Raw genomic sequence first — 23,711 nt, 5'->3', positions numbered from 1 at the left:
TTAGACTGGCAGTATACAGGGATCAAATATCAAAGCATTTCCAGAGTTCAGGCTGGAACAAACAAAATCAAATATTAAAAATAAAAAAATATTTTTAAAACATTGAATTATTAATAAATTTTGTCAAGCCTGAACTATGGTAAGTTTATTCTAGCATTAAAGGTGTTGATCATTTTAGAATAAAGAATATGACACACTCCTATCCATTTGAAAATATTTTATTATAAGATGACACATTCCAACTTTTTCCAGCTCTGGACTTTCCCTTTGCCAGTACAGAAACCCAAAGAAGTGATCCTTGTTCCTCGGAAAGTCTTCCCAACAATCTCCATTTTACCGGTAGATTCTTCTTGGTTCATGCAGAACAACACCACCCTCCTTCACAGCTTTCTCAAATTCCTGGATCTTGTTTAAAAGATAGACACAAATAAATACAAAAGAAAGCCAGCAGGACTTAAATATCAGTGGGAACATGTTATAAGGAGGGGCAGAGGTTAACAGCCTCATGGAAGCATAATATCAGGAACTGCAGCCCTTCTGAGTGTTGCAAGGAAGGACTGTCAAGCTACATAAGAAAATTGAAGGTGAAGGGAAGTAAAATGAATGCCTAAAAAGGAAAGAAGGGCCAAAGGAATAAGTAGATGGGTACTTGCCGAGTCACAGCGGTGTTCCCAGGGGATAATGGCTTTAAAGTTCACAAAGTTGATTCCTGCTTCCAAACAGCGCTGTGCTATGACACGGCCAAGGTTTCTGCATGCAGCTACTCCCTTGGGACTGTACAAGTGTCTCTTTATGGCCCACTCTCGGGTAGAGGCAGATACCACAACATCCCCATTGGAGCGCTCGACAAAGGCTTCTACGTAATGCTGCGTCCGCTCTAGCCGTAATCTGAGGGCAAGAAAGAAATAAAAGAGGATTATAATGTCTTTTCCAGAGAACAGGGTCAAATGCTTAAATTACTCCCTTTATGAAATAAAATTGAGTGTATTAATATATTACATTATATTACAAGTTTTGCCTAGTAAGACACAAAATAGAACGCCTGTTGGGAGGAAAGGGTTAAAAGCAGAAGAATATCAAGGAGGATTCTCTCAAGTGACCTTGCAGCTGGGAATGCCAAGTCCTGGAGAATAACATTGTGGGAAACCCCACATATTATGCCTACTGCTGTTTATCCTCTTGACTGTTTTGAGAAGTAGAATCTCTGTGTGGAGGTAACAGAGGTGTTTGAAGAGCCTTGGAGGCTCTCTCATGAACATGCTTGAGCTCCCTCTTTTGACAGACAGACCATCAAAGCTCAGAGATCCAAAAAGCACAGGAGAGACCATAGCATGATGGCAAACCTAAATGCCCCTAATAAATGGGTGCCAACGGCAGGCTCAGCACCTGCACAGACTAGGCCTAACAGTGCCTGCATTCCTGCCTGTGTCTCTACCTGGGTGTTGCTTTGGGCTCCTTCAGTTAGCAAGGTAATGAAATTAAGTGTACTGTTTGCATTTCAGCCATAGTTTTGTGGTCATTCCAGCAGCCTGCCTGTGTTGACTCACACAACTCCTATTGGTAGCTCAGAAGAGTGAAATTCCAAGAGCAACTTCTCATCAGTTACTCAGGGCACAGTCCTATGTTGCCCCAGAGCAGCACCCACTCCAAACCAAGCACTATACACATGTAAAGCGTGGAACAGATATATATGAGGGGAACTGCTCCAACAGAAATGGAATTTTGGGGTCACTATTCAGTCCTTTAAAAGCTTGGGCTGACACAGCAACTTGTTGAGATCTGCAAGTGGTACCCCATAAGCATCCACACAGAACAGTAGAATATTTATTAGGAGCAACTATTTCTTATTGCACTGAGATAGTATCGGCTTTCCTGGTATGAACAAACTGGATGGGGTTCTCCCCACAAGGACAAAATAAAGACTTTGAAATGCCAGCTTAAAATGAACTTATTTTCCAGAGGACAAGTAAATTAAAACAAAACAAAACCCACAAATTTAAAACAACCCTAAACAGACTATTGTGGTGCCTCAAATAAAACCATGAAGCATGGTAAGCACAGGAGTGAGAGAATGCAGTATAAAAGCTGTTGCTTAAGCAACATTACTGTTGCTTTAACAATAGATGGAAAAATCTTGACTACATATGCTTTCACGTGCTACTAGTCTACTCTTCTCTGAACATAGAGGATGCCTGCTGATTAACACTAATGTGCTAACTGATTCAGCAACCCAAAATGCATATTTTGTATGTAGGTTTCTGGGGTTTGTTTTGTTGTTTTTGAGGGTTTTTTTTCTTTCAGAGTCTTAATTTCTGGCTTAACTGACTCACCTGTGCCAGAACTCACGCTTTGGCCATGTTGTCTTCCAGCCCCGCTCCTTCCTAGCCAGGGCCATCTGCTCTAAATTCCGAGGATTTCTGTTGGTGAAGTTTGGGGCAACAATCTCATTTTCACTTGTGTCCACTTCAGTCTCAGTTTTGAGACTGGCTGTAGTTGATGCAAAACGAAAACCTTGGGGGTGGAGAGCAGATACAAAACCACCAAAGATTAAAAAAACATGCAGTGCAGACAACAGAATGGATACAGTACAGAATGACATAGCTTACAGAAGTCAGCAGGGTAGAATCATTAGAATCATCTTGCTTTTATTTTTTAAGCAGTTAAAATTGAATGACAAGACCTCAACCTGTTTCCCCAATTTATGAGGTGAACGGCAAGTATACTAACGCCGTTTCTAAACTTGTATATAAAATATAAACTCACGCGTTACTAGGAAATCCCTAGGTCCAAAGCTTTACAAAACGCTGAAAGCGAAGTACACAAGAAACCAGAGGCAGCGCTACCAAACAACAAGCTATAAACCCTTCATCCTTGACGCCGGAGCACCAAGACACCCGGCCGCCGGATGGCCCCGGGAGCGCGGGGGTCGCGGAGCCGCAGCCCGGAAAGGCCGGCACGGCGAGCCCTGGGCTTACCCGCTGCACGGAGCCCGCCGGCAGCCTGCAGCAGGCGGCTGCTCAGCGCCATGGGGAGCCGGAGCCGCTACAGCCCCGGGCGGTGGCACTCCCGCGCCTCCGCTCAGGGACACCCGAGCGCCGCCATGCGCGAGGGGCGGCGCTTCCCGCGGAAGCGGCCGCGGGAATTCCGCCCGCCGCCGCCAGCCCAGGGGTCAGGCGGAAGCGCCGAGCGCGGGGCCGGGGCCGCCCCGCCGGCTGAGCCGCCTCAGCTCCCGTGGGAGGGGCGCCCGTGTGCTACTCATGCCTGGTAAAACTGAGCTAATAACACTGCACCGACTCGGGGGATCATCTTTTAACTCTTCTCCGCGGAAAAAGGGCTTTGGGGAATGCCGGCCTCCGGGTCGGCTTTTCCTGGAACGGGTGTAGGGAAGAGGGACCAAGGCGCGGAAAGGAAAGGGGAGTGGGTAAAGAGCAACAATAGGCGTTTCAGGAACTGCCACTATCCCGTTTTGGGCTTCTTTCCAACTGCTCCCGCGGCACACAGGTATAGCAGAGCTTCTTTGCCTTCCCGAAGCATCCTCCTGCAAGCCTGACCGCGCAGGAACCTTACTTTGGAGCTGTATTTAACTGCTGTAGTCCTGAAAATGCTTTTAATGAGCCATGTAAGAGTAAACTGTATTGAAAGGAGAGTGAAGGCCTGGAGATCCCCCTGGCACCACCTGGCAGGGGAACTCGACGCTGGTACAACTCCGGCAGTGGAGGTTGCTCCTGGCCACACAAGGTACTTGCTTGTCAAAATACAAGAAGCTTGTTCACATCATGCCCTATGAATGCTCAGCCTGAGCCTTGCAGGTTCCCCATCTCCCCACTACTCCCTGAGATTTTCCCTCAGACTGTAGCAAGTTTTCCCCCTATCCTACAAGCATCGCCATTTAAGCTAGCCATTGAAAAGTGGCAGGATAACAGTTACAGCTCATTGATCTTCAAACTATACAATGGTGCCATTATCAAGTGCAATCGCAATCATGAGTTAGGGTCATTCTCATTAAAGTGTTCTGCTTAAAGTATCAGCTTGAATCTCAGTTTCTCCAGGAAACAGATCTTTAGCTTCTTCATCTTTTGCCATCTCAGAACCCAAGATTGGTCTCGGAATTTGCAGCCTTCCCCACCTTGCCCCCAGGACTCGGGATACAATCCCGAGCAATGAGTAACGTGTTTGAGAAGGGCAGTTACGGCCCCGCATGCCGAAGTCCCCACTTTAAGAAGCTGGCTCTGTCCCAGCGCAGAGCAGCAGGCGCCATTCGCGCACCCCTCCCTTGCCCCGCCACCAGCAGCAATCCCAGCGCCTGCGCGCCCCGGCCCGCGACACCTTCTAGAAGCCCGTGGAAGCGCCCCAGCCCCGCCCCGTCTCACGGCTTCTTTGTTTAGCGGCGCCCGCCAATCGCGGCTCGAGGCCGGGCGGCGCCGCGCCCCGGGATTGGGCAGGCTCGGGCTGCGGCCCCGCCCCCCGCGGGGCGTGCCCCCCACCGCCCCCGCGCGCAGCGGGGCGCGTTCCCAGCGTGCCTCGCGCTGCCCCGGCCATCCCGCCTCTCCGCGCCCTCCCGTCCCTTCCCTGTGCGTGTGGCGCCGCGCCCGGGCGGCAAGATGTCCGCGATGGAGGGGCCCCTGGCCGTGTTCGGCGAGCGGACCAGCGGCGACACGGTCCGCACGCAAAACGGTAAGGGCAGGGCGCCCCGGCGAGGGCCGGGGGAGTGGGGGGGGGGGAAGGGAGGGGCAGCAGGGAGCGAACATGGCGCGGCCATGGTCACCCCTGCCATGTGCTCACCCGCCCCGCTCTGCCCGGGAACTGCCGCTTCTCTCGAGAGATTCCTGCCGTCCCGGGCCGCTGCTGCCTGCAGGGAGGGAGCAGACGGAGGGAGGCAGGCGGCAGTGGAGCGCACGCCATCCCGCGCCTCTTCCAGGAGTCTGAGTGGCGGCCCCGCGTCCCCCTCCGTCCCTTGGAAGCAGCGAACGCCGGGCCGGGGCGGCTGAGGCTGCGGCTGCTGCACGGAGGCCTCTCTGCCCCGTCCCGGCCGCGGAGGGCCTGAGCCTGCAAGGCCTGCCGGGAATTCTGCAGGGGAAGGGGCAGCTGGGGAGGGTCCCTGCCGCCTAGCACAAGGAATAAATAACCTGATTTGGAAATTGGGGATCACTCTCGGAATGCGTGTCTGTGACTGCATTTCTCAAACGCGTTACCCATTGCTCAGGATTGAACCCCAAGTCCTGGGGGAAGGGTGCAAATTCCGAGACCGATCTCAGATTCTCAGTAGACAAAATACAAAGGAAGAAGCCAAAACTTGCTTCCCGATCGAACTGAGATCCTTTCCTGTAGCGCTGATAGTACTTTAGGCAACTACTGAAAATATACGAGCCTTGCTTTAATTCACGAGTGAGATTCCACGTGATAATGGCACCTTTGGTTCTTTCTTCGAGAAAGCTGACATTAATCCGCCTAAGCAGAATAAATTGTTGTGTTGTTTTAAGGTCTCTTGAGTTATAACTGTTCCCATTTAACTACCACTTTTTCAATTTCCAGATTAAGTGGCTATGCTTGTGGGATAGAGAAAAACTTGCCATGGTCTGAAGGAAAAGGTTGATTGTATCTTTTTCCTATATGAAGATGGCAGAACAACCTTTAAACAAGTCAGTGTTTTAGAGGTGTTGTTGTTTTAGTAGTGACTGAAAAGTCGCTTTTCGGTGACTTAGTTGCAGAAGGAAATGTTTTGTGTCAGTCACAGGCCTGATAAGGACCAGAGGATGTTTTACTGATTGATGTGTGGTGATGCCTTTGTTCTCTGTCTGCCCAGAACTGAGGACTAAGTGAGAGTGAAGTCTTGTTGTACAGCTTCCTGCAGCCAAAAGCAGCAGTGCTACCAATCCCTCCTGATCTAACACCACTGCTCCTCTGACCTCAGTCCTGTCCTCCATCTTACCGAGACAGCAGAGAAACCATTCTTTTTCTGGTCAGTCAGCTTAGCTAGCTAAACCAGCCAGGAGGGAAGAGTGAGGTTTGGTGCAGATTGTATTTTTTTTAGTAGCAGCAAGCCTAGCAAAGTAAGGTGAGGCCTCAGGTTAGATAGGCTGAAATGTAATGCTAGATTAGATCACTTGTTGTCAAATTCCTGATCTCTTGGTTCTTGGCACTGTTCCTTACAAACCTGAGAATCATCTTAAAGCTGGGAAGATAAAACTTTTTTTTCTTTACTTGTTTCATGTGTTCAGTTACTGCTGCATCTGCTATTGCCAATATTGTGAAGAGTTCTCTTGGGCCAGTTGGTCTGGATAAGATGTTGGTGGATGATATTGGGGTAAGTAATGTTACTTTAGCAAGTGTCAGGAGGGCTTGTATTTCTGTGTAAAAGTGCTCCCACTTAGTGTGCTTTATGTGCCTAATGTGCATGTGCCTGTTTTTTCCTGAGAAAGGTAGGAGAACTGTGGTAAAATTAGCTATTGTGTGTTACATCATTTTAGTTTCATCTATTGTGGTAATGTATGTGTTACAGTTATTTAATTTCTGTAGATAAGTCTTTGTAACCATTTAAAATATGGATCAGATTGCAAAAAGACAGTTTCACCATTTAAGTCAGGTTTAACAGGTGCTGACATAATTCAAGTAATTAATAATAAACTTTTAAGCAGTATTTTGAAATATTTCAAGCAGTTGAAGAAAGTTTGTCATTTTCCAGGCTGATGTAATAAAATACTGTTGGAGGGAAGTCATTGCATGACTACTTATCCAGTATTTGCAAAATGTTCAATAAATTTCTGTACCATAAGGCTTTTCTGATCAAAAGAAAGGGCAGATTCTGCACTGGTAACATTTCTGTTGCTAGGATGGGACTCCACGTTAAAAAGAAGCAGGAAAGTTTTGTTATAAATAGTTATTTTATGGGCAATTGCAAAGAGTCATTAATTTCTTTCTGTATGAGCATTATGAAATGCAACAGTGAAAGTGTTATAGAAATATACCTCATATGCACATTTGATTTCTGAAAATTAGGACGTGACCATTACCAATGATGGTGCGACCATTCTGAAGCTCCTGGAAGTGGAACATCCTGCTGCAAAAGTCCTTTGTGAGCTGGCAGACCTGCAGGACAAAGAAGTTGGTGATGGGACCACCTCAGTGGTAGGTAGCAAGTTTTACAGGCAGATATATCAAAAGTCAGTGTTTAGATTTGGTGTTTTCCGTAGATGATAGTTTCCATATACCAAGTGATGCTTCAGAAGGGAATTTGACCACTTCTGTTTCATTATTGATTTTTCCTATATTGGAGGTTGGTCATAGAGGCTGAATTTAGGTTTTGAGTTTTTAACAACTGAAAGAACTGAAATATGAACAAGGATACTGAGTGTTGAAAACTTGCCTGAGACTTTAGATAGCCTGGTGGGGGTTGGAATTAGGTAGCTCTCACCTCACATCAGAAACTGGTTTTAGGTCTGTGTTGCACAAGGTAGTTACTTTGCTTATGTGGAATGCACCTATTTAGTGTTTGTATTTCAAACAGGTAATCATTGCTGCAGAACTTCTCAAAAATGCAGATGAGCTGGTGAAACAGAAAATTCATCCTACCTCCATTATCGGTGGATACAGACTTGCCTGCAAGTAAGAATCTGATACAGTTGAATTTCAGCATTTTGTGACTGCATTAATACAGACTTGTTGGTGCCAAGTGGAATATGGTGGTTTGTTGCAGGTTTTGGGTTTTTATGGGAGTGGTTCTTTACTAGTGTATTTGTCTTTATTTTACAGGGAAGCTGTTCGCTACATCAATGAAAATCTTGTTATTAACACAGATGAGTTGGGCAGGGAGTGCCTAATTAATGCTGCTAAAACATCAATGTCCTCGAAAATCATAGGAGTGTATCCTTTAAATTGATCAAGTGAGTGAAGTGGGAGTGGTTGATTAGGAAGCTTCAGTAGCTGGGCTAGAGTATCCTTGGCAGCAGTTTTTATGAACATGACACAGTATTGAAGCTGTTGTGTTTATAACAGGCATATTACAGGTATTGTGACCTGGCATAGGAAAGCATGTTCAAACTCTTCACAGTTTATTTAAATTTGGGTTGGCCCATCATGATAGCTTTTAAAGGGTATTGTTCCCTAACAATTGCTTTGCTTATTAGGGAGACTAGATACAGAGTTTTGTGAATAGAAGAAAGTGTTACAGAAGTACCTGGGAGTGAATCAGAGGAAAGATAGTTGAATTTTACTCCATGGGCACAGAAAAACCTGCATGTTTAGCTTTTGTGCAGACTGACTGTAGGATACACATTTTTCTTTAGCAACAAAAGGTACGTAAAATGCAGGTTTCATACTAGTCATTCCAACCAGTCATAATTTCCAACCAGTGTTTCCGCTTTTAGAATTACTCTTTCATTTAAGAGAGTGGTAAGGAGAGCTAGCACTTACATGCCTTTCTGAAGCTCTTTTCTGGAAACTTAGTTTTGGCACTGTCAGTTATTTCTGTTCATGGTTTGTTTTGGGGGTTTTTTTCCCCTTAAGCATAATACTAGTTTCCTGCTTCAGTTCTAACCTTAACAGCCTGTCAGTGATGGCGATTTCTTTGCTAATATGGTGGTGGATGCTGCCCTGGCAGTTAAATACACAGACCAGAAGGGTCAGGCTCGGTACCCCATCAACTCGGTCAATGTTCTGAAGGCGCACGGCCGCAGCCAGAAGGAGAGCATTCTCGTCAACGGCTACGCGCTCAACTGTGTCGTGGGCTCTCAGGGTAAGGACAGGCTTCCAGAAATCCTCCATCTCACCTCAGTCCTCTCCATCTTTCTGCATCGCTCTCCTTACTGGCTGTGTTCATTGCAAATCATGTGGGTTTTCAGTTCCAGAACAATTAAACAGGAATACAAAATACTGCACTTCCCCAGTGTTTCTTAGACTAGAGCCTGCCAGCTAGCAGTGATCCACAAAGTGTTGGTGTAGTTTCCCTGGATCAGTGTCAGCAAGGTAGCATTGTGGTCTGGTGGAACTTAAATGCTTCCCTTATGGGGAGCCACTGCCAGGTTTGTGGGGAACTGTTCATTTAGCAGAGCTGTGCTGTGATTAGGTGACTTAGAGGATGTGAGACCAATAGGTCAGATTGTCATGGTCATGCACATTTTGGGGACAGGGTATGTAAAAAGGTAACACAGGAAAGTCTCAATTGGCATTTTTCTGCAGTAGGGCCGAACTGAAGGTGGAGAAGCAAACAGTAGGAATCTGAAATGTGAAAATAATGCTAATATTAATCTCTAATGCTGACTTGATGTTCTGTTAAATCAATTTGACAAAATTCTTCTTGCTTATTTTTCCTCATCAGGTATGACCAAGAGAATAGTTAATGCAAAGATTGCATGCCTTGACTTCAGCCTGCAGAAAGCAAAAATGAAGCTCGGTGTTCAGGTTGTTATCTCAGACCCTGAGAAGCTGGACCAGATAAGGCAGAGGTGTGTGGAAGCTTGAATAACTGAGGCAGTGGGGTTTCACAGGCTTGATTTGGTCTCTTCAGTTGAGGTGGCTCAATCTAATTTTGGCTGAGTGCAAGAGGTAAAAAATGTTTTGAATGCTAACATTTCCCACCAATACCAAATAGTAATGTAAAAAGCCTTCACTTCTGGAGGCAGAACTAGTATTAAGTCAGTTTTCAAGAAATACAAGTATGTTTGTGCAGTGGTCCATTCTTGCAGAGCTCTGCATTAAGGTTTCAGGAAGTTGGCTGACAAGATGTGATGTTACATTTTTTAATACCTTTTTATAACTTTGGCGCTAATCTTTGCAGAGAGTCAGATATTACCAAAGAAAGAATCCAGAAGATTCTGGCCACTGGTGCCAATGTGATTCTCACCACTGGAGGTATTGATGATATGTGTCTGAAATACTTTGTTGATGCTGGAGCTATGGCAGTACGAAGAGTCGTCAAAAAGGACCTTAAGCGGATTGCTAAGGCATCAGGAGGTATGTCTGTGTAAGAATAACTGGTTTATAAATTTATTCTTCAAAGTAGTAGCTGTTGTTAAGGTATTTCTTAACTCATTTTTAAAACACAACTTCTTAAACTTCAAGGTCAGCATGAGTAAAGTTGAGCCACTTCTTTTTAGCTTTACTGTTGCTTTTAAGTGACCTTTGTCAAAGTAGTAGTATTGTAAAACTTGATTGTTACTGTGGGAGGAGAAGAAGCTGCCTGGCACTGTGAAGACTGGCCTTTTGTGGAAATAGGAGCCATAATCTGTGTTTGTTTAGAAGTCTTTACTATGCTTGCATTCATAAGCCTCTGTTTAGACAGTTAAGTACATTGTTTGGATAGTTGAAGATGAATAAAGAACTCCTAAATCACTAAATCATACTTTTAAAAATATCTGGTCCTGTACATATTTTTATCTGTCAGTTCTTAAATTTGGAAGAAAACTTTTTCATTGTGGTAAAGCATGGGAACTTGTACTGGCTGTGAAAAAAGAAGTGCTGTAAAAGTTGAACAAAAGGAGCAGTTTATCAGTTAGAACTACTGAATTGCTGCCTGAGAACTAGAAATGTTGTTTAAGAAAAATCTATTCAACACAGCTTTTATTTCTGCTTTTCTTTCTGTACACGTATTCTGGGAAGTGGGCAAAGGGTTATGTGCAGGAATTGAATGTTAACTTCACTTTTTTGTTTGTTTGTTTGTTAAAGCAACCATATGTTCAACCCTTGCAAACCTTGAAGGTGAGGAGAGTTTTGAGGCATTAATGCTGGGACAGGCTGAGGAAGTGATTCAAGAGAGAATCTGTGATGATGAGCTGATTTTAATCAAGAAGTAAGGATCCTTTTAAAAATACTCAGTTTTGTTCTCTACTAAGTTTGAGATATAATTGCATTTATTTACTTGATGCTATCTGAGTGGTTGGAGTAGTTATACACATAGGAAAATAGTTATACAAAAATCCAGTGCAAATTAGAGGTGAAAGTATCAGTATTTAATATCTTTTGCTGGAGCTGGATAAGTTTTGTGAACTACAGTAAATGAGACAATCAGATTGCTAGGCAGTTTTTACTTAAATTTTTGTTAATAAACAGATATTTCTAAACTGGCTTCCCTTTAGAGATGGTAAAGGGAAATAGGTGCCATCTGAGTATTTTCATTTGAATAAGGAGGTGTGAGCTAAATCTTTCCATTTGTTGTGAAAGACAGTGTTCACTTCTGCTGCTGTCACTGCTGTCAGGTACCTGAAGACTTAAATATCAATTCATTTAACAAGAACATACTTTGGATAATAACTTTCCCGCTGCTTCAGTATCCCTTCTGGGTGTTCATGTTCCTGTGGTGTCATTTGAGCATGAATGACACTCTCCCCATGGCACTTGTGTGTCAGCTACATGTGACAGCCTTTTCTGTAACATTGGCAGTCATTAATTTACTTGAGGGCTGTCCAAAAGTGATCTTTCTTGCTATCTAAGTATACTTTCCCCTCTTTGATGGGGAAACATCTTGTCATGTCACTTTGAGTCTTTCTTTAAAAGATTAAAATTCAAACTAGATCCATGCATGTTAGACTTTAAAATGGTGACTTAAGTTACAATGTATGTATCCTGCAAGGGACATAACAATGTTAAGATTTTATTTTAAATGTTGAAATAATGAGGCTGAACTGAACTTGGCTTTAGAAGAAAAAAATTTCCAAGAAGAATTTTAATCTAGGTTCCATCCAACACAGCTGACTTCTGATTCCTTTTCTTCTTAGTACAAAGGCTCGTACTTCAGCATCAATTATCTTGAGAGGAGCCAATGACTTCATGTGTGATGAAATGGAGCGATCTATACATGATGCTCTCTGTGTTGTCAAAAGGGTTTTGGAATCCAAGTCTGTTGTCCCAGGTGGTGGTGCTGTAGAGGCAGCACTCTCAATATATCTTGAAAATTATGCAACCAGCATGGTAAGTCTTGCACAAAGCAGCAATGTTGTGTATGTGTTAGACTTGCACCATGAATCTCCAGGTGTTTATTTTCGTCTACTAGAAGTCATTTCTGTGGTTCATGAAAACATAATCACCTTACAGAATCTAAGATGGTTCTTTAAAATGGAGGATATTAGTTAATTCTTTCTCTCATAATTAGATTCTATGGTTTTTTTGACCCAAACACAGGTTTTGCATGTGAAAACCCCTACCTGTTAGTGCTGTTCTGGATTGTGGCTCTATTTTTTCCTCTCTTGTTGTAGTATGGGTTTAAAAACTTTTTTCCTCTTTCTAGGGATCACGTGAACAACTTGCAATAGCAGAATTTGCAAGATCCCTCTTAGTAATTCCAAATACATTGGCAGTAAATGCTGCTCAGGATGCCACAGATCTTGTTGCAAAGTTGAGAGCATTCCACAACGAGGCTCAAGTTAACCCAGATCGCAAAAATCTGAAATGGCAAGTATCTGTCTGGTAGAGGGCTGGTAAAAGTGATGTGGGTTGGTGACCTACATGGAAAATTATTCTCCCAGTTTACTGAACCATGATTTGCATAGTAAAAAAAATAAATGTATGTATGTTATCAGTGAACTCCTTTTCCCCTGCCCTTCAGTTGTGTGTATGTATTGCTGTAATGAAGCAGTAGCTACCCAGCATACTCCCAGCTGTATTTCTGCTGTTTCTCCCTCTCCATCTGACAGCATTCCTTCTTTCCAGGATTGGTCTTGACTTGATCAATGGAAAACCTCGTGATAATAAGCAAGCTGGTGTCTTTGAACCAACCATGGTCAAAACGAAGAGCCTCAAGTTTGCAACAGAAGCTGCAATTACTATTCTTCGAATTGATGATCTTATTAAACTGCACCCTGAAACTAAAGAAGAGAAAGGAGGGTGCTATGAGGATGCAGTTCAGTCTGGAGCACTTGAAGAATAACTTAGGCTTTATTTATGTTTGTTTCACTTACACTTCCCACTCTTATAACTAAAATGTTAATAAAACAAGTGGTTGAATGTTGCTGCTATTTTCTTGTGAACAAACTTAATTTTTGAAAGTGAGCTTGGTCCTTGCAGTGAGAATTTAGGCTCTAGAGTGTGTTAACAACTAGTGTGCCTGCAGTAACCACTGACCTCTTTGTCAAATCAGTGCTTGAGTGTCAAAAAGTAATGGTGTAAGCTTACTTACATTTAGGCAAAACAAACAAAATGTGAACTGTTAAAATGTTATTAGAAGTTTATTAGTAAAATGCTTCAAAGCTAGTTCATACTAGCTGTTCATTCATTCCCTCACATTTATCTCTCAACACACATGGCTATTCCCATTCCTCCTCCTATGCAGAGAGCAGCAACACCACGTTTTCCACCAGTTCGTTCCAATGCATAGAGGAGAGTTACAAGGATGCGACAGCCGGAGGCGCCCAGAGGGTGGCCAAGAGCAATAGCTCCACCCTGTATGTTGATCTAAAAGGAAAAAAAAGCCAACATAGACAGTCGAGAACATTTAACTGGCTTAGCTGATTTTCAACATATATTACTTCACTGGGATCTAGCCCTTAATTACTTGTGAGCTTGAAATCCCAAACCTCACTTCATGCAAGAAAGTGCATACAGCTGGTAATAATCAGTATTTCTTCTGCAAGGGTGCAGTCTTTGCTCTGAAGAAAAGAGGTGAATTTAGGGAGGGGAGAATAATACCCATGCTTTTTGCCATCACTGAAATAATACCTGAGGCAGCAGTTTCAAATTCTGAATTAAGTATGTTTGAGCAGTTGCCTACATTTGCATAAAAATCCACTGCAGCAACCCTGGAAGTTGTTCAGCTGGGACACTGCTAGCAAAGCCAGTGGACTGAGCAGTGTGAGGAAATGCCTGCTAGGGCTCCCACCCTATTTGCTTATACCAAAGGGATTGCAAGAGAGCTGTACTCATCTTTACAATCCACATGCACAGAATGGGACAAGTTTGAATTACAGGAGGTAAGCTAATGCCAGCCTACAAATCATTACCTTTTCTGGGTTTACTTTCAGTTCTTTTGAAATTGCAATAGATAGTGACGCAAAGGCTTCATTAATTTCAAACAGGTCAACTTGTTCCAGAGTCCAGCCAGCTTTGTCAATCTGAGAAAACAGTGCAAATAAGACCTTATTATCTTTTAGCTCTTCCTCAGCACCAGAGGAAGCTTTTCATAAGATGTAAATTGTGTAGTTTGAAGCTTTGTAAAGTTGAAGGAAAACAATTTTTTATAGCCACTGTTGATGACAGAATTCTTGAAGACCACAGTGTCAGACAAGTCAGTACAAGTCAATACAATAATGCTGGCTGCTCATAAAAATCTTGACTGATTTTATATGTAGTAGCAGTGGTGGTGCAATTGTGAGAATCAAACTGTATCTGGTGCCCTTACTACAACAAACACTGCATTCAGAAGCAGACTTTAAGAGATCAAAAGCAACTTTTTAGGACATAGTCTGACTCCATTAGGGAGACTTTTTAATAAACAGGACATAGTGCGGTGTCAACCATTAGTGCTCAGTGCCACATCTGATTTGTCCAGTCTCTCCTGCCTTTACACTGAAAGCTGGCACTTTAAGCTTTTCACAGGTGACTATTTTTGAAGATGGTTTGGCTCATGTTTTCACTTGAGAAACCTGTGATGCAATTGCCTACTCTGGTACAGGTGTAGGCATGTTTCACATGTGTACATTTTTACTTCCACTCGCTTTGTTTCTAACAGCAATACTTTATCAGCATAATCATCACTATTGATGTTTCACAACCTAGGCTGGCCAGACTGGTGCACCTCTGAGACTGTAGTCAAGGAAGAGAGCCTTTTTCTATAGATAAAATAGACAATATGGAGTATCCCATTCTTCTGGGAAAAGCTTAAGATACACAATTGTTATTGTAACACTTAATGTATAACATAGTCATTCTCTTACTATAAAGTGCTACTCTAAAATTCTGAAGTGATAAACAATACATGGGGGGTCTGAACATTTGGTAACACACATTACAAAGTTTAATTGCCGAACCACAGGATATTCTGTGTTGGAAGGGACCCATGAGGATCATCAAGTCCAACTCTTAAATAAATGGCCCATGAAGGGATTGAAGCCACAGCCTCGGTGTTATTGGGACCATGCTCTATGAAGCAGTGTGCCCTTTCTCATAGTATGTGTACAGTTATAGGTACAGCTTGTCTGTCCCACAGTTTATACTAAAACTGTATTGTATATGCAGCCACTGCATCCTTATTTGAAAGAATGCTTTGAGATCTGGTACGAAGAAGCTTTAGCATGATAGTTCTGATTTTCTTGTCAAAAGCCACAGAGCTTGGATGAGTTCAGGTCATATCTCCACATCACCAGGACATTACAGAGGTGAACAAAATAAGACCTTTACACAGTATGAAAAAAATAAGAAACATTGAAGCAAATCTGTTCTTAGCTCTTTCCATGCTCACTTTCATAGCTAAGCTTTAACAAATAATCATGTGAGGCTGCTATGGGTTATGGATGCATTAGCAAGCAGTGTGGTACCAGCAGGGCTACTCCCTCAGGCACTGAGAACCTTGTCCTGTGGACTGAGCACTGAGCACATCAGTGGCTCAGTAATGCTCTGAGCACGTTAGATGTGGTTTTGGAATACACCTTCCTGTTTAGTTGCACCTGAAAGGAATCCAGTTTGTAAGCTGCAAGCATTTTGCAGGCCAAACTGAAACACAAAGGGCACTGTCCCATTTGCTAATGCAGATGGCACTCAGTGGCCCTTCCCTCAGTGTTGTACTATTGCAAATACATTCAGGCAATGATCTGAAAATTAACCTGGCCACACACAGCATGAGAACCATATCACTGAATTAGGTTAGTTACAGCATCCCTGACATTTGATCTTTAGCCTCCTTGGTTATCTAGGTACCTTTCCACAAACCTGACTAGTTTATACTCTGAAGTCCATTTATACACATATGCATTTGGGTTTTCTTTTTCCAACATGCAGGTGCTAGGCTAGTAGCACTAGGATTCCTAATCTTATATACTACACTATTTTGAGTCTGCTTTTCACATAGTTTACTTTTTTCTACTAAATTTTCTTTAGAACAGGTCAAAACCAAAACATGGTCAGAAAACAAAAAGCAATTAAAACCAAGAGTTTTAGCATCATGGATACATAGATAAATGATTACTTACAGCTTTCCTTATTGCTGAAATGGGCCCTACTCCCATAATAGATGGATCTATACCTGTCTGAGCCCAAGATACAATCCGAGCCAAAGGCATAAGACCTCTCCTAGCAGCTTCTGATTTCTTCATTAGAAGAACAGCTGCAGCTCCATCATTTAAACCTGTGGAATAACAAACAGCTTGTATCTATTTGTTGGACTTTATGGCTTTTACTGTACCACTTTCTCCTGCTTGCATAAAATCACAATCTAGACAAAACAAAAATCACAAATAATTTACTAGTTTAGGTCGGTACTGCTCATACCAGCTAAGTCTGTTCTCTGCCACAAACACTTGAAACTATATCGCTGTAAATGTGACATGTTTGTGATTCTATTTGGAAAACAGCAGGTGGAAGAATCAAAGCAAAATCTGAAAAATAAGTACATCAGACTTGTTTGGCAGGCTTTGGAAGGAGCAGCATAAAGACACAGGAAGATGTTTAAAAGCTGCTTGGGTCAGTCCCACAGGAGTAACATTTTCAAACATGAATCATTAAGTTTTCCACTGTCCAAACCTGCAGTGTCAGAAACCCCTACACAGTTTTAAAAGGAAATAGTCCTTCCAGCCTATCAAATATTGCTGTTACTGTCCAAACTCTTGTATTGTTTCATAGAAAACAAGGAAACAAAAGACAACTCTCTAAAGAAATCCCCCACCACATCTAAAATGGAGTTCTACCCATGTTGGCAAACACATTGCCATTTCCTGCATAGCAGGGAACACACAGCAGCCACACCCCTCACAGAGACCCTGCCTTCAGCCACAAACAGCTACAGCTCTTCTCCATGTCATTTAAGCCAGGTGGACCAACCTGAAGCATTAGCTGCTGTTACTGTCCCAGTTCCATCTGTCAGGAAACAGGGCTTTAACTTTGACATTGTTTCCAGGCTGCTCCCATGTCGAGGGTGTTCATCTATTTTAACTTCTATAGGACCTGCAAAACAGAGCATTATGCTCACAAGAGTGTCTAATCACACAAACACATCTCAAACAGAAAGACAGCAAAAACAACATGCTGAGTGGGAATATACACCATATTCCTTTCAACCAACAAGGCATTCTTACACTGGAGACAGCTGCCGACTCAGGGCAGTTTAACAAGCAGCTGTAACCCTCCAGCTCCTTCTAGCAGGGCAGACAGCTCAGGTTTCCTAAGACAAACACTAGCAGCTAAAAAGCTGTCTAGTTATGCAAAAGTCAGTATTGTTCTTGCTGTTCCTAACCTATTGCCTTCTCTTTCAGCAGAAGGCTATATTTCAAATGATACTTCTAGTAATCTTGGTACAAAGAATAGTCAAATGTCAATGAATATGATAATCTAAACTGTTATCATGAAATAGTTTGTAGCCAGCATAAAGCCAGGACTTTTTCTGCAAGGTCTGTTCAATGGAATTGTTGAAGAACTGATTCTTGATTTCTTTTTGGAAAATTCAGTTTTTGCATCTACCTCACAAGGTCCCCTGCTCAAGAGAGACCTTAGTTCAGACATTGTAATAGGTCTATCCCTCACAAATTTAAAGAGAAGCATACCCATTATATGTAACCTGACTACATAATTAACTAGTAACCCTAATTATTGTCAATCTGTATTTTACTAGGTGGGCAAGGTTTGCCAGATCAATGTGACTGTTTTAAGTTTGGTGCAGCAGGAGTCTTAAGAAAATGAAAACCACTGATTTTGGTACCATATCTAAGCCTATGTTAAGTCAGTGCTTTGTCTAGGTTGTTCTTCTATATCCAATAAACACACTATTACTATTTGCAGAAAGTTACACTGAGATATTCCAAATTTGCATTGCTTCTCTGTTATTTAAAATATAACCACTGAAAGCTGAAAAAGAGAGCAACAGGCCACTTGCTTACAAAAAGGCTGTGTAAGTGGGAAAGCATCCACTGATTACAGGAGCCATAGCAGAAAACAGATTTTTTCCTTAAAATCAGCTCTCGTTATCCATTCACACCTACCTTTTTTAGAAGGTACAAGAACAGGAACTATTTCTTTTGTAAAATAGCCAGCTTTCTGTGCTGCCTCTGCCCTGTTTTGTGACTGTACAGCAAGTTGGTCTTGCTCCCCTCTGCTGACTTGCCACTTCTTGGCCACATTTTCAGCTGAAACAGGAACAAAATGCAAACTGCCATCAGGAAATGCCAAAATTTTAAGTTGCAAAATTGTAAGCACAAAGGTAGTCATTAATGTTTGCTGTAGCAAGCAGCTGAGTTTGTTGAACCCTTTTCATTCCAATTTCCTCGTTTTGTTTATTCATGACTTTCTACTGTATTTTCACTTGAGGGTAAAATGTTCTGTGTGGAATCACCTCCCAGATGATATTATTAAATTAAAAACAAATGCAAACAAGCTTTTGTAGTTTATTGCTTCTCTGAAGTACTATGCTCAGATCTCTCTACAGCCACTTCAGGAAAGGGAACACTTCTGCAGTCACTCTGTTTCACAAGCAGGGTCTGGAAATGCAGTTGGCTGACCATCCCAGCCAGGGTGCAATAACCTGAAGCTGCAGAACCAAGCATATCCACAGGGCACTTTACGTAACTGCCCCCCACTGTAAACCTGTGCTGCTGAATGCTCCAGTCACATACAGGGATTATTTTATTTATATTTTTTCTGAAATTAAATTTCTCAGATGTAGAAAAGATGCAGAGAGATTAGTTCAGACAGAAGAAAAACCCAAAGCAGCAGCTTTGCAAACAAAATGAAAAATGCCTTCAACGCCTTTCAATATTATGTATTTCTTTCTTTCTTTTTCATGACTACAACATAAGGACAGCTTGAAACATGTTATTTGTAACTTCAGGTTTCTGAAATTTCATCAGTGAATTCTTCCAGTTGACTATTTCATTTTATGGACTGTCATCACTTACCTGTTATGCCCATATGATACTGGTAAAAAGCATCTGTAAGGCCATCAAAGATTATGGTGTCCTGCAAGGAAGCCTCTCCCATTCTGACCCCAGCTCGCATGTGAATGACGTGAGGAGCCTGCAAAAGCATATTTTGAAAGGAGTGAGATATTCACATCTCCAGTACACAATTCAGACAGACCATGGCAGAGACAGACTCCTGCCGGCTGGCTGGAGGTACCCATCCCAAACCCTTGCAGTCTCTCCAGCTGCCTGCTCTCCCTGTCCCTCCAGAGGCTGCCAGCTGGCGTGCCATTTGGCCTGTGCATTCCCCTGGTAGCAGACCACCACACTGCAAGTGCTGTTGCCTCTCCACAGACCAAATCTGTCATTCCTGGGCCACATGGCTGTAGCTCTCCCATCCTACTAGCCTCCTCCAGGTAGTTCCCAATTGCACTCTGCTGCCAGGGAATGTTAACATCACTTTCAGCACAGGCAGCTGAGCCCTGGCAGAAGAGGTCATCTGTTTCTTGGGAATCAGATCACCAGCTCAGACCCATTCCTGAACACAGCCTTGGGATGAACACCTTGAAATAAAACTGCTTTGCTTTCTTTCCAAGCTCTAATTTCTTGACAAGCAATAACATTTTCAGTTATTCCTTCTCTGGGCTTCTAACAATACAAAAATCCTGTTTATTGTGATATGTCACAGGAAAATCTATAGAGGGATAGAATATAAGGAAATAAAGATAGTGTAGAGAGTAATCATACCCCTAAGGAGTTGCAGCTGGGCCAATTAGCAAAGATTAGGAACAGGCCTGACTTTAATAGGCCACTTTAATAGACCAATGAGAAGAAGAGTGCTATAAAAGAGTGGGGGGGGCTGGGTGAGAAGGGAATAGAGTTGGTTGGCTGCTTTGTGAAGAAAGAGTCAGTGCTCTGAGGAGCTGTCCATGAGAAACACCAAGAAGGTGTGAAACTTCTGTGGTAAGGAGACAACAGCATGGAACCCCTATAATGAGATGACAAAAAAATCATTCACCATAACAGGGCTAGATGGAAATAAAGATGGAATTTTAAATGCAGTGTGTGTTTGTAGGGCACCTTTTCAGTAGCTACAGTATGAAGTCTTGTTTCAAAAGAAGTGTGCTACTGTTGCATATGTAAGTTCATTCACAAGCACAGCGACCCTTCTGATCTGGCTCCAGGTGCCAGCCTGGAGACCCAGGGTCTCACCACGGGGCTCTCTGCTCCCAGCATGTCAGCACAATGCCAGTCTAACCCTCTGCTTTACCTTGCTCATGCTCTCCATGCCCCCTGCCACCACGATGCTGGAGTCTCCCATCAGTATGGACTGAGCAGCCAGACACACAGCCTTCAGGCCCGACCCACAGATCATCTGGCAGCTCCAGGCGGGCACGGAGTACGGGATTCCCGCAGCCACGCTGGCCTGCCGCACGGGGTTCTGGCCAGCACCTGTGGGAACAGGAGCATTGTGCTTTTGGCTGCTCTTAAAACACAAATCCACCTTGTCACTGGTCACAATACCCCGACTCCACAAAAATTTAAAGCTCACTCCTACTTTTAGCTGGTGGGTAGAGAAGTGCCCAGCCGTAATCCATAAACAGATAACCTCTCTCATTTATATTGATCAATAAATACCTGCTACTGATAGTTCTATATATATATAGCTCTGCTTTTGATGCCAGGTGAGAGGAAACACTACTTCAGATCAGCCCTAGCCTGTTGTATGTGTAGGATGAGAAATCATTTAAATTGCTACTTTCTGAAGAGTTTCTTTTTGACATCTTCTGTACATCACCAGCAGTTAACTTTTCCTGACAGTTCATGTGGAAACCAAAAGCATAACTGTGCACAGATGGACCTGAAATCTTCCAGTCTTTGTTGTGATCTTGATGGAGATAATAGGAGCACTATATTCAAAGAAAAGAGTCTTGATCTGCATCTCCCCAGGCCAAAGCTCTTTGTACACAAAGAAAAGGACAAGGAGAGCACATCATTCAGCAAACTGAAAATACAGAGGAATCTGAATCATCTGAGACAAAAAGATATATTTCCTTTCTCCACATTTAAAATACAAAGCTGCCTAATGATTAAACATTACCCTGGAAAGAGCAGGAACAAGTTCAAAACAAACAATTCCCTGCCAGTTACATTTTCATTAAATCAAAATATTTGTCTCCAAACAAGTTGCATCACAAGATCTTGCAGGTCAGTCCTGCAGACTAACACAAATGCAGGCCTAGCTCTTAAAACCTCAGTTATCATTACTTAGGATATTAAATTTAGCAGCTGAGATGAGCAAGGTGAGAAGGATGCTGTAACAAAGAAAAGAAACTGACATTCACACGCACACTGTTGGCTACTTCAGAGATTTAAAAAAACCCGAACTATTCCCCACAACACCTCCTTTCCAAAACCCCATCCTTTCGATCACCCAGAGTGTAGGGAGAAGCAGCCAAGTCCTTTGTTAAGGAACCGTGCTCCCAATGGCAAGGCATACGGCCCTGGAAGGTGAAACCGGAGCCGTTCCCATGGGACAGCCCCGAAGGGACGCTGTCCTGTACCTGCGGTGAGGACCTGCCCCAGGATCACCTCGGACACCTCCTCGGGGGCCAGCTCGGCTCGGCGCAGCACCTCCCGGATGGCGGCGGCGCCCAGCTCGTGCGCGGGCAGCGACGACAGCCCGCCGTTGAAGGAGCCTGGATGGGGACACAGGGGGAGAGCTCATTCCCGGGACACCCGCCCGGCCCCGCCGCGACCCTCCGCCGCCCGCCGCCGCCTCTCACCCACGGCGGTCCTGGCGGCCGACACGAACACGACGGGATCCGCGCTCATGGCGGCGGCGGCAGCAGCGGCAGCGGCGGGCACGGAGCGGAACGGAGCAGCGGGAGCCCGAGCGGAGCGGCGGTCGGGCCGGAGCGAAAGCGGAGTCGGCGGCGGTCCCGCCCCTCGCCGCCGCCGGGCGGGGCGGCAGCACGGAGCCCGGGCACGGGATTCGCCGCCGGACACCGGAGCGCAGCGCGGGGGCCGGGCGGGCGGTGGCGTGGTCGGGCCGCGCCCTGGGGCGATCGATGGGGCGGCCTCGGCCGATTCCTTGCCAGCCCCTTCCCTTCCTTTCCCTTCCCGGGACAGAGGAGCGGCTCTGCCCGGTATACCGGGGCTGCCGGGCTCCGGCACTTCCCCGAGTCCCCCGCTCGCACACCCGGTGCCTGCGCAGCGCCGGCTGCCAGCTCCCGCTGGATTATTTATTTACAAAATAAAGCGTGCGGGTCAAGTGCTACCTTGTCATATTGTGGCTTTAAGGACAGTTTCTTTATTTCATGGCGGCCTTTCTTGGGATCTGCGTGAGCAGGGAGAAAAGAATAATAATCTGAGTAAAACTATACAAAACTGCCGATCGCTGGTTTGATCTGCTCAGCAACTGATGTGCAGAGATTGCCAACACCCTTTTAATATTTTTAATATTTTAATATTTTAATTCATGATTTAACACATTAATATTAAAATATTAAAATATTTTAAATATGTAAATATTTTAATATTTTTCCTAATTTCAGCAGAAGCCTGACATATATTTATATTTATATTTATATTTATATTTATATTTATATTTATATTTATATTTATATTTATATTTATATTTATATTTATATTTATATTTCTCCGCTGCTGGCCCAGAAGCTGTTCCTGCCTGACCTGACGAAAGAGGCAAGCAGGGGGCTGTTCCCAGGCCGTTCCGTGGGAAGCGATGCTGCAAGGGGAAAGGCGAGGTAGTCTGGAACGACGCAGGAGCTGGAAGGAGAGGAGGCGGCCGCAGCAGTGGCCGCAACCCACAGCCGGACGGGCAGGCAGGAATGTTTCTCTGCGGGGAATGTAGGTGGGAAGCAATAATATTAAGATATCTGTAAGAAGAAGGGATAGAATAAAGGGAGGAAGCAAGAAAGTAAGTTAAAGTAACAACAGTTACAACTAACAACAGTAACAACTAACAACAGTTAAAAAAAATTTACACGGGCTGAAATAACTGGTCTATTGCACAGCCTTGAACTTCAGTCCTTACTCCTTCTATCCTCATTCATGGGTACCCAGCCTAAGAGACATGCCAGCCAAAGCACTGCATTGAATTTGCATCTGAAGTCCAAGAAGATGGTTAGAAAATGTGCTGTTGCTCCTACCTTAGCTGTGAAGTTGGGAGACTTTTTTTTCTATCCAGGTAGTAAAATTCTGTAGGTTTTCACAGAGAGAACAGAAGTACAAATTAAGTCCTAAAAAAGCACACAGCATGTGATGACAAACACTGACAAACATAAATGTGGTTATATATGCAGTGAATGCACCAGTACACCTGTGCTCACATCCTGCATGTTGGCTAATCTGAATTTGGCAGATTAAATCTGCATCCACAAAATGCATCTGTACTTTCTGTGAGGGTACAACGACCAAAAGGAGCACTACAATCCCTGAGTTGGAGTCTTCTGACTCCTATCAGCTTCTATTTTTGCTTTAAAATGTAAAAAACTATAGCATTACGAGACAGGGAAAAAATCCTACTTCAGCTATGGAAAGCAAGATTGGCCTAGATTTCACCAATAAGTCTGCTAAATCATGCTGCAGGACTCCAACACTCAAAATGCATTCCTCCTTTTTGTGGGATCTCAGCACCTCAGGATGGAGGTGCAGAGTGGC

General features: G+C 43.7%; 3 protein-coding genes and 1 non-coding gene across 4 annotated transcripts; 2 read left to right on the top strand and 2 right to left on the bottom strand.

The window, feature by feature from the left end:
* Positions 1-202: 202 nt before the first annotated feature.
* Positions 203-3,159, bottom strand: MRPL18 (mitochondrial ribosomal protein L18). Its single transcript, XM_058802658.1, has 4 exons — positions 2,976-3,159; positions 2,331-2,511; positions 654-888; positions 203-405 (listed from the first exon to the last, which is right to left on the bottom strand). The coding sequence occupies exons 1-4, from the start codon at positions 3,025-3,027 to the stop codon at positions 334-336; spliced, it is 540 nt and encodes a 179-aa protein (XP_058658641.1). The 5' UTR covers positions 3,028-3,159; the 3' UTR covers positions 203-333.
* A 1,362-nt stretch (positions 3,160-4,521) lies between these two features.
* TCP1 (t-complex 1) lies at positions 4,522-12,944 on the top strand. Its single transcript, XM_058800942.1, has 12 exons — positions 4,522-4,674; positions 6,219-6,304; positions 6,997-7,125; positions 7,505-7,602; positions 7,750-7,860; positions 8,550-8,731; positions 9,314-9,440; positions 9,773-9,948; positions 10,660-10,783; positions 11,709-11,901; positions 12,218-12,381; positions 12,640-12,944. Exons 1-12 carry the CDS (start codon positions 4,602-4,604, stop codon positions 12,854-12,856), a joined length of 1,680 nt encoding a protein of 559 aa, XP_058656925.1. The 5' UTR covers positions 4,522-4,601; the 3' UTR covers positions 12,857-12,944.
* Positions 5,499-5,634, top strand: LOC131556401 (small nucleolar RNA SNORA29). Its single transcript, XR_009274637.1, has one exon. It is a non-coding gene; the product is annotated as a small nucleolar RNA SNORA29 (small nucleolar RNA).
* Positions 12,945-13,135: 191 nt separating the features above from the next.
* On the bottom strand, positions 13,136-21,913 carry ACAT2 (acetyl-CoA acetyltransferase 2). Its single transcript, XM_058800943.1, has 9 exons — positions 21,812-21,913; positions 21,590-21,724; positions 20,296-20,477; positions 19,023-19,140; positions 18,111-18,254; positions 16,957-17,079; positions 16,110-16,264; positions 13,926-14,036; positions 13,136-13,380 (listed from the first exon to the last, which is right to left on the bottom strand). The coding sequence occupies exons 1-9, from the start codon at positions 21,858-21,860 to the stop codon at positions 13,213-13,215; spliced, it is 1,185 nt and encodes a 394-aa protein (XP_058656926.1). The 5' UTR covers positions 21,861-21,913; the 3' UTR covers positions 13,136-13,212.
* Between the last annotated feature and the right edge of the window lie 1,798 nt (positions 21,914-23,711).

The sequence above is a fragment of the Ammospiza caudacuta genome, chromosome 3 (genome assembly GCF_027887145.1).
Source record: "Ammospiza caudacuta isolate bAmmCau1 chromosome 3, bAmmCau1.pri, whole genome shotgun sequence".
In the NCBI taxonomy this organism is placed as follows: Eukaryota; Metazoa; Chordata; class Aves; order Passeriformes; family Passerellidae; genus Ammospiza; species Ammospiza caudacuta.
The sequence above is the reverse complement of the archived record's forward strand: the minus strand, read 5'-3'. Positions and strand labels throughout refer to the sequence as shown.

Excerpts from the sequence above, each read along its gene's own strand:
- MRPL18 (XM_058802658.1), bottom strand. The coding sequence starts at position 3,027 with ATGGCGCTGAGCAGCCGCCTGCTGCAGGCTGCCGGCGGGCTCCGTGCA. Across the intron at positions 2,512-2,975 it reads CGGCGGGCTCCGTGCAGCGG|GTTTTCGTTTTGCATCAACT; the intron begins GTAAGCCCAGGG and ends TCCACCCCCAAG. Across the intron at positions 889-2,330 it reads AAGCGTGAGTTCTGGCACAG|ATTACGGCTAGAGCGGACGC; the intron begins GTGAGTCAGTTA and ends TCTTGCCCTCAG.
- ACAT2 (XM_058800943.1), bottom strand. The coding sequence starts at position 21,860 with ATGAGCGCGGATCCCGTCGTGTTCGTGTCGGCCGCCAGGACCGCCGTG. Across the intron at positions 16,265-16,956 it reads AACAGCAGCTAATGCTTCAG|GTTTAAATGATGGAGCTGCA; the intron begins GTTGGTCCACCT and ends GTTATTCCACAG. Across the intron at positions 13,381-13,925 it reads TGAAAGTAAACCCAGAAAAG|ATCAACATACAGGGTGGAGC; the intron begins GTAATGATTTGT and ends TTTTCCTTTTAG.
- TCP1 (XM_058800942.1), top strand. The coding sequence starts at position 4,602 with ATGTCCGCGATGGAGGGGCCCCTGGCCGTGTTCGGCGAGCGGACCAGC. Across the intron at positions 7,861-8,549 it reads TCCTCGAAAATCATAGGAGT|TGATGGCGATTTCTTTGCTA; the intron begins GTATCCTTTAAA and ends ACAGCCTGTCAG. Across the intron at positions 12,382-12,639 it reads GATCGCAAAAATCTGAAATG|GATTGGTCTTGACTTGATCA; the intron begins GCAAGTATCTGT and ends CCTTCTTTCCAG.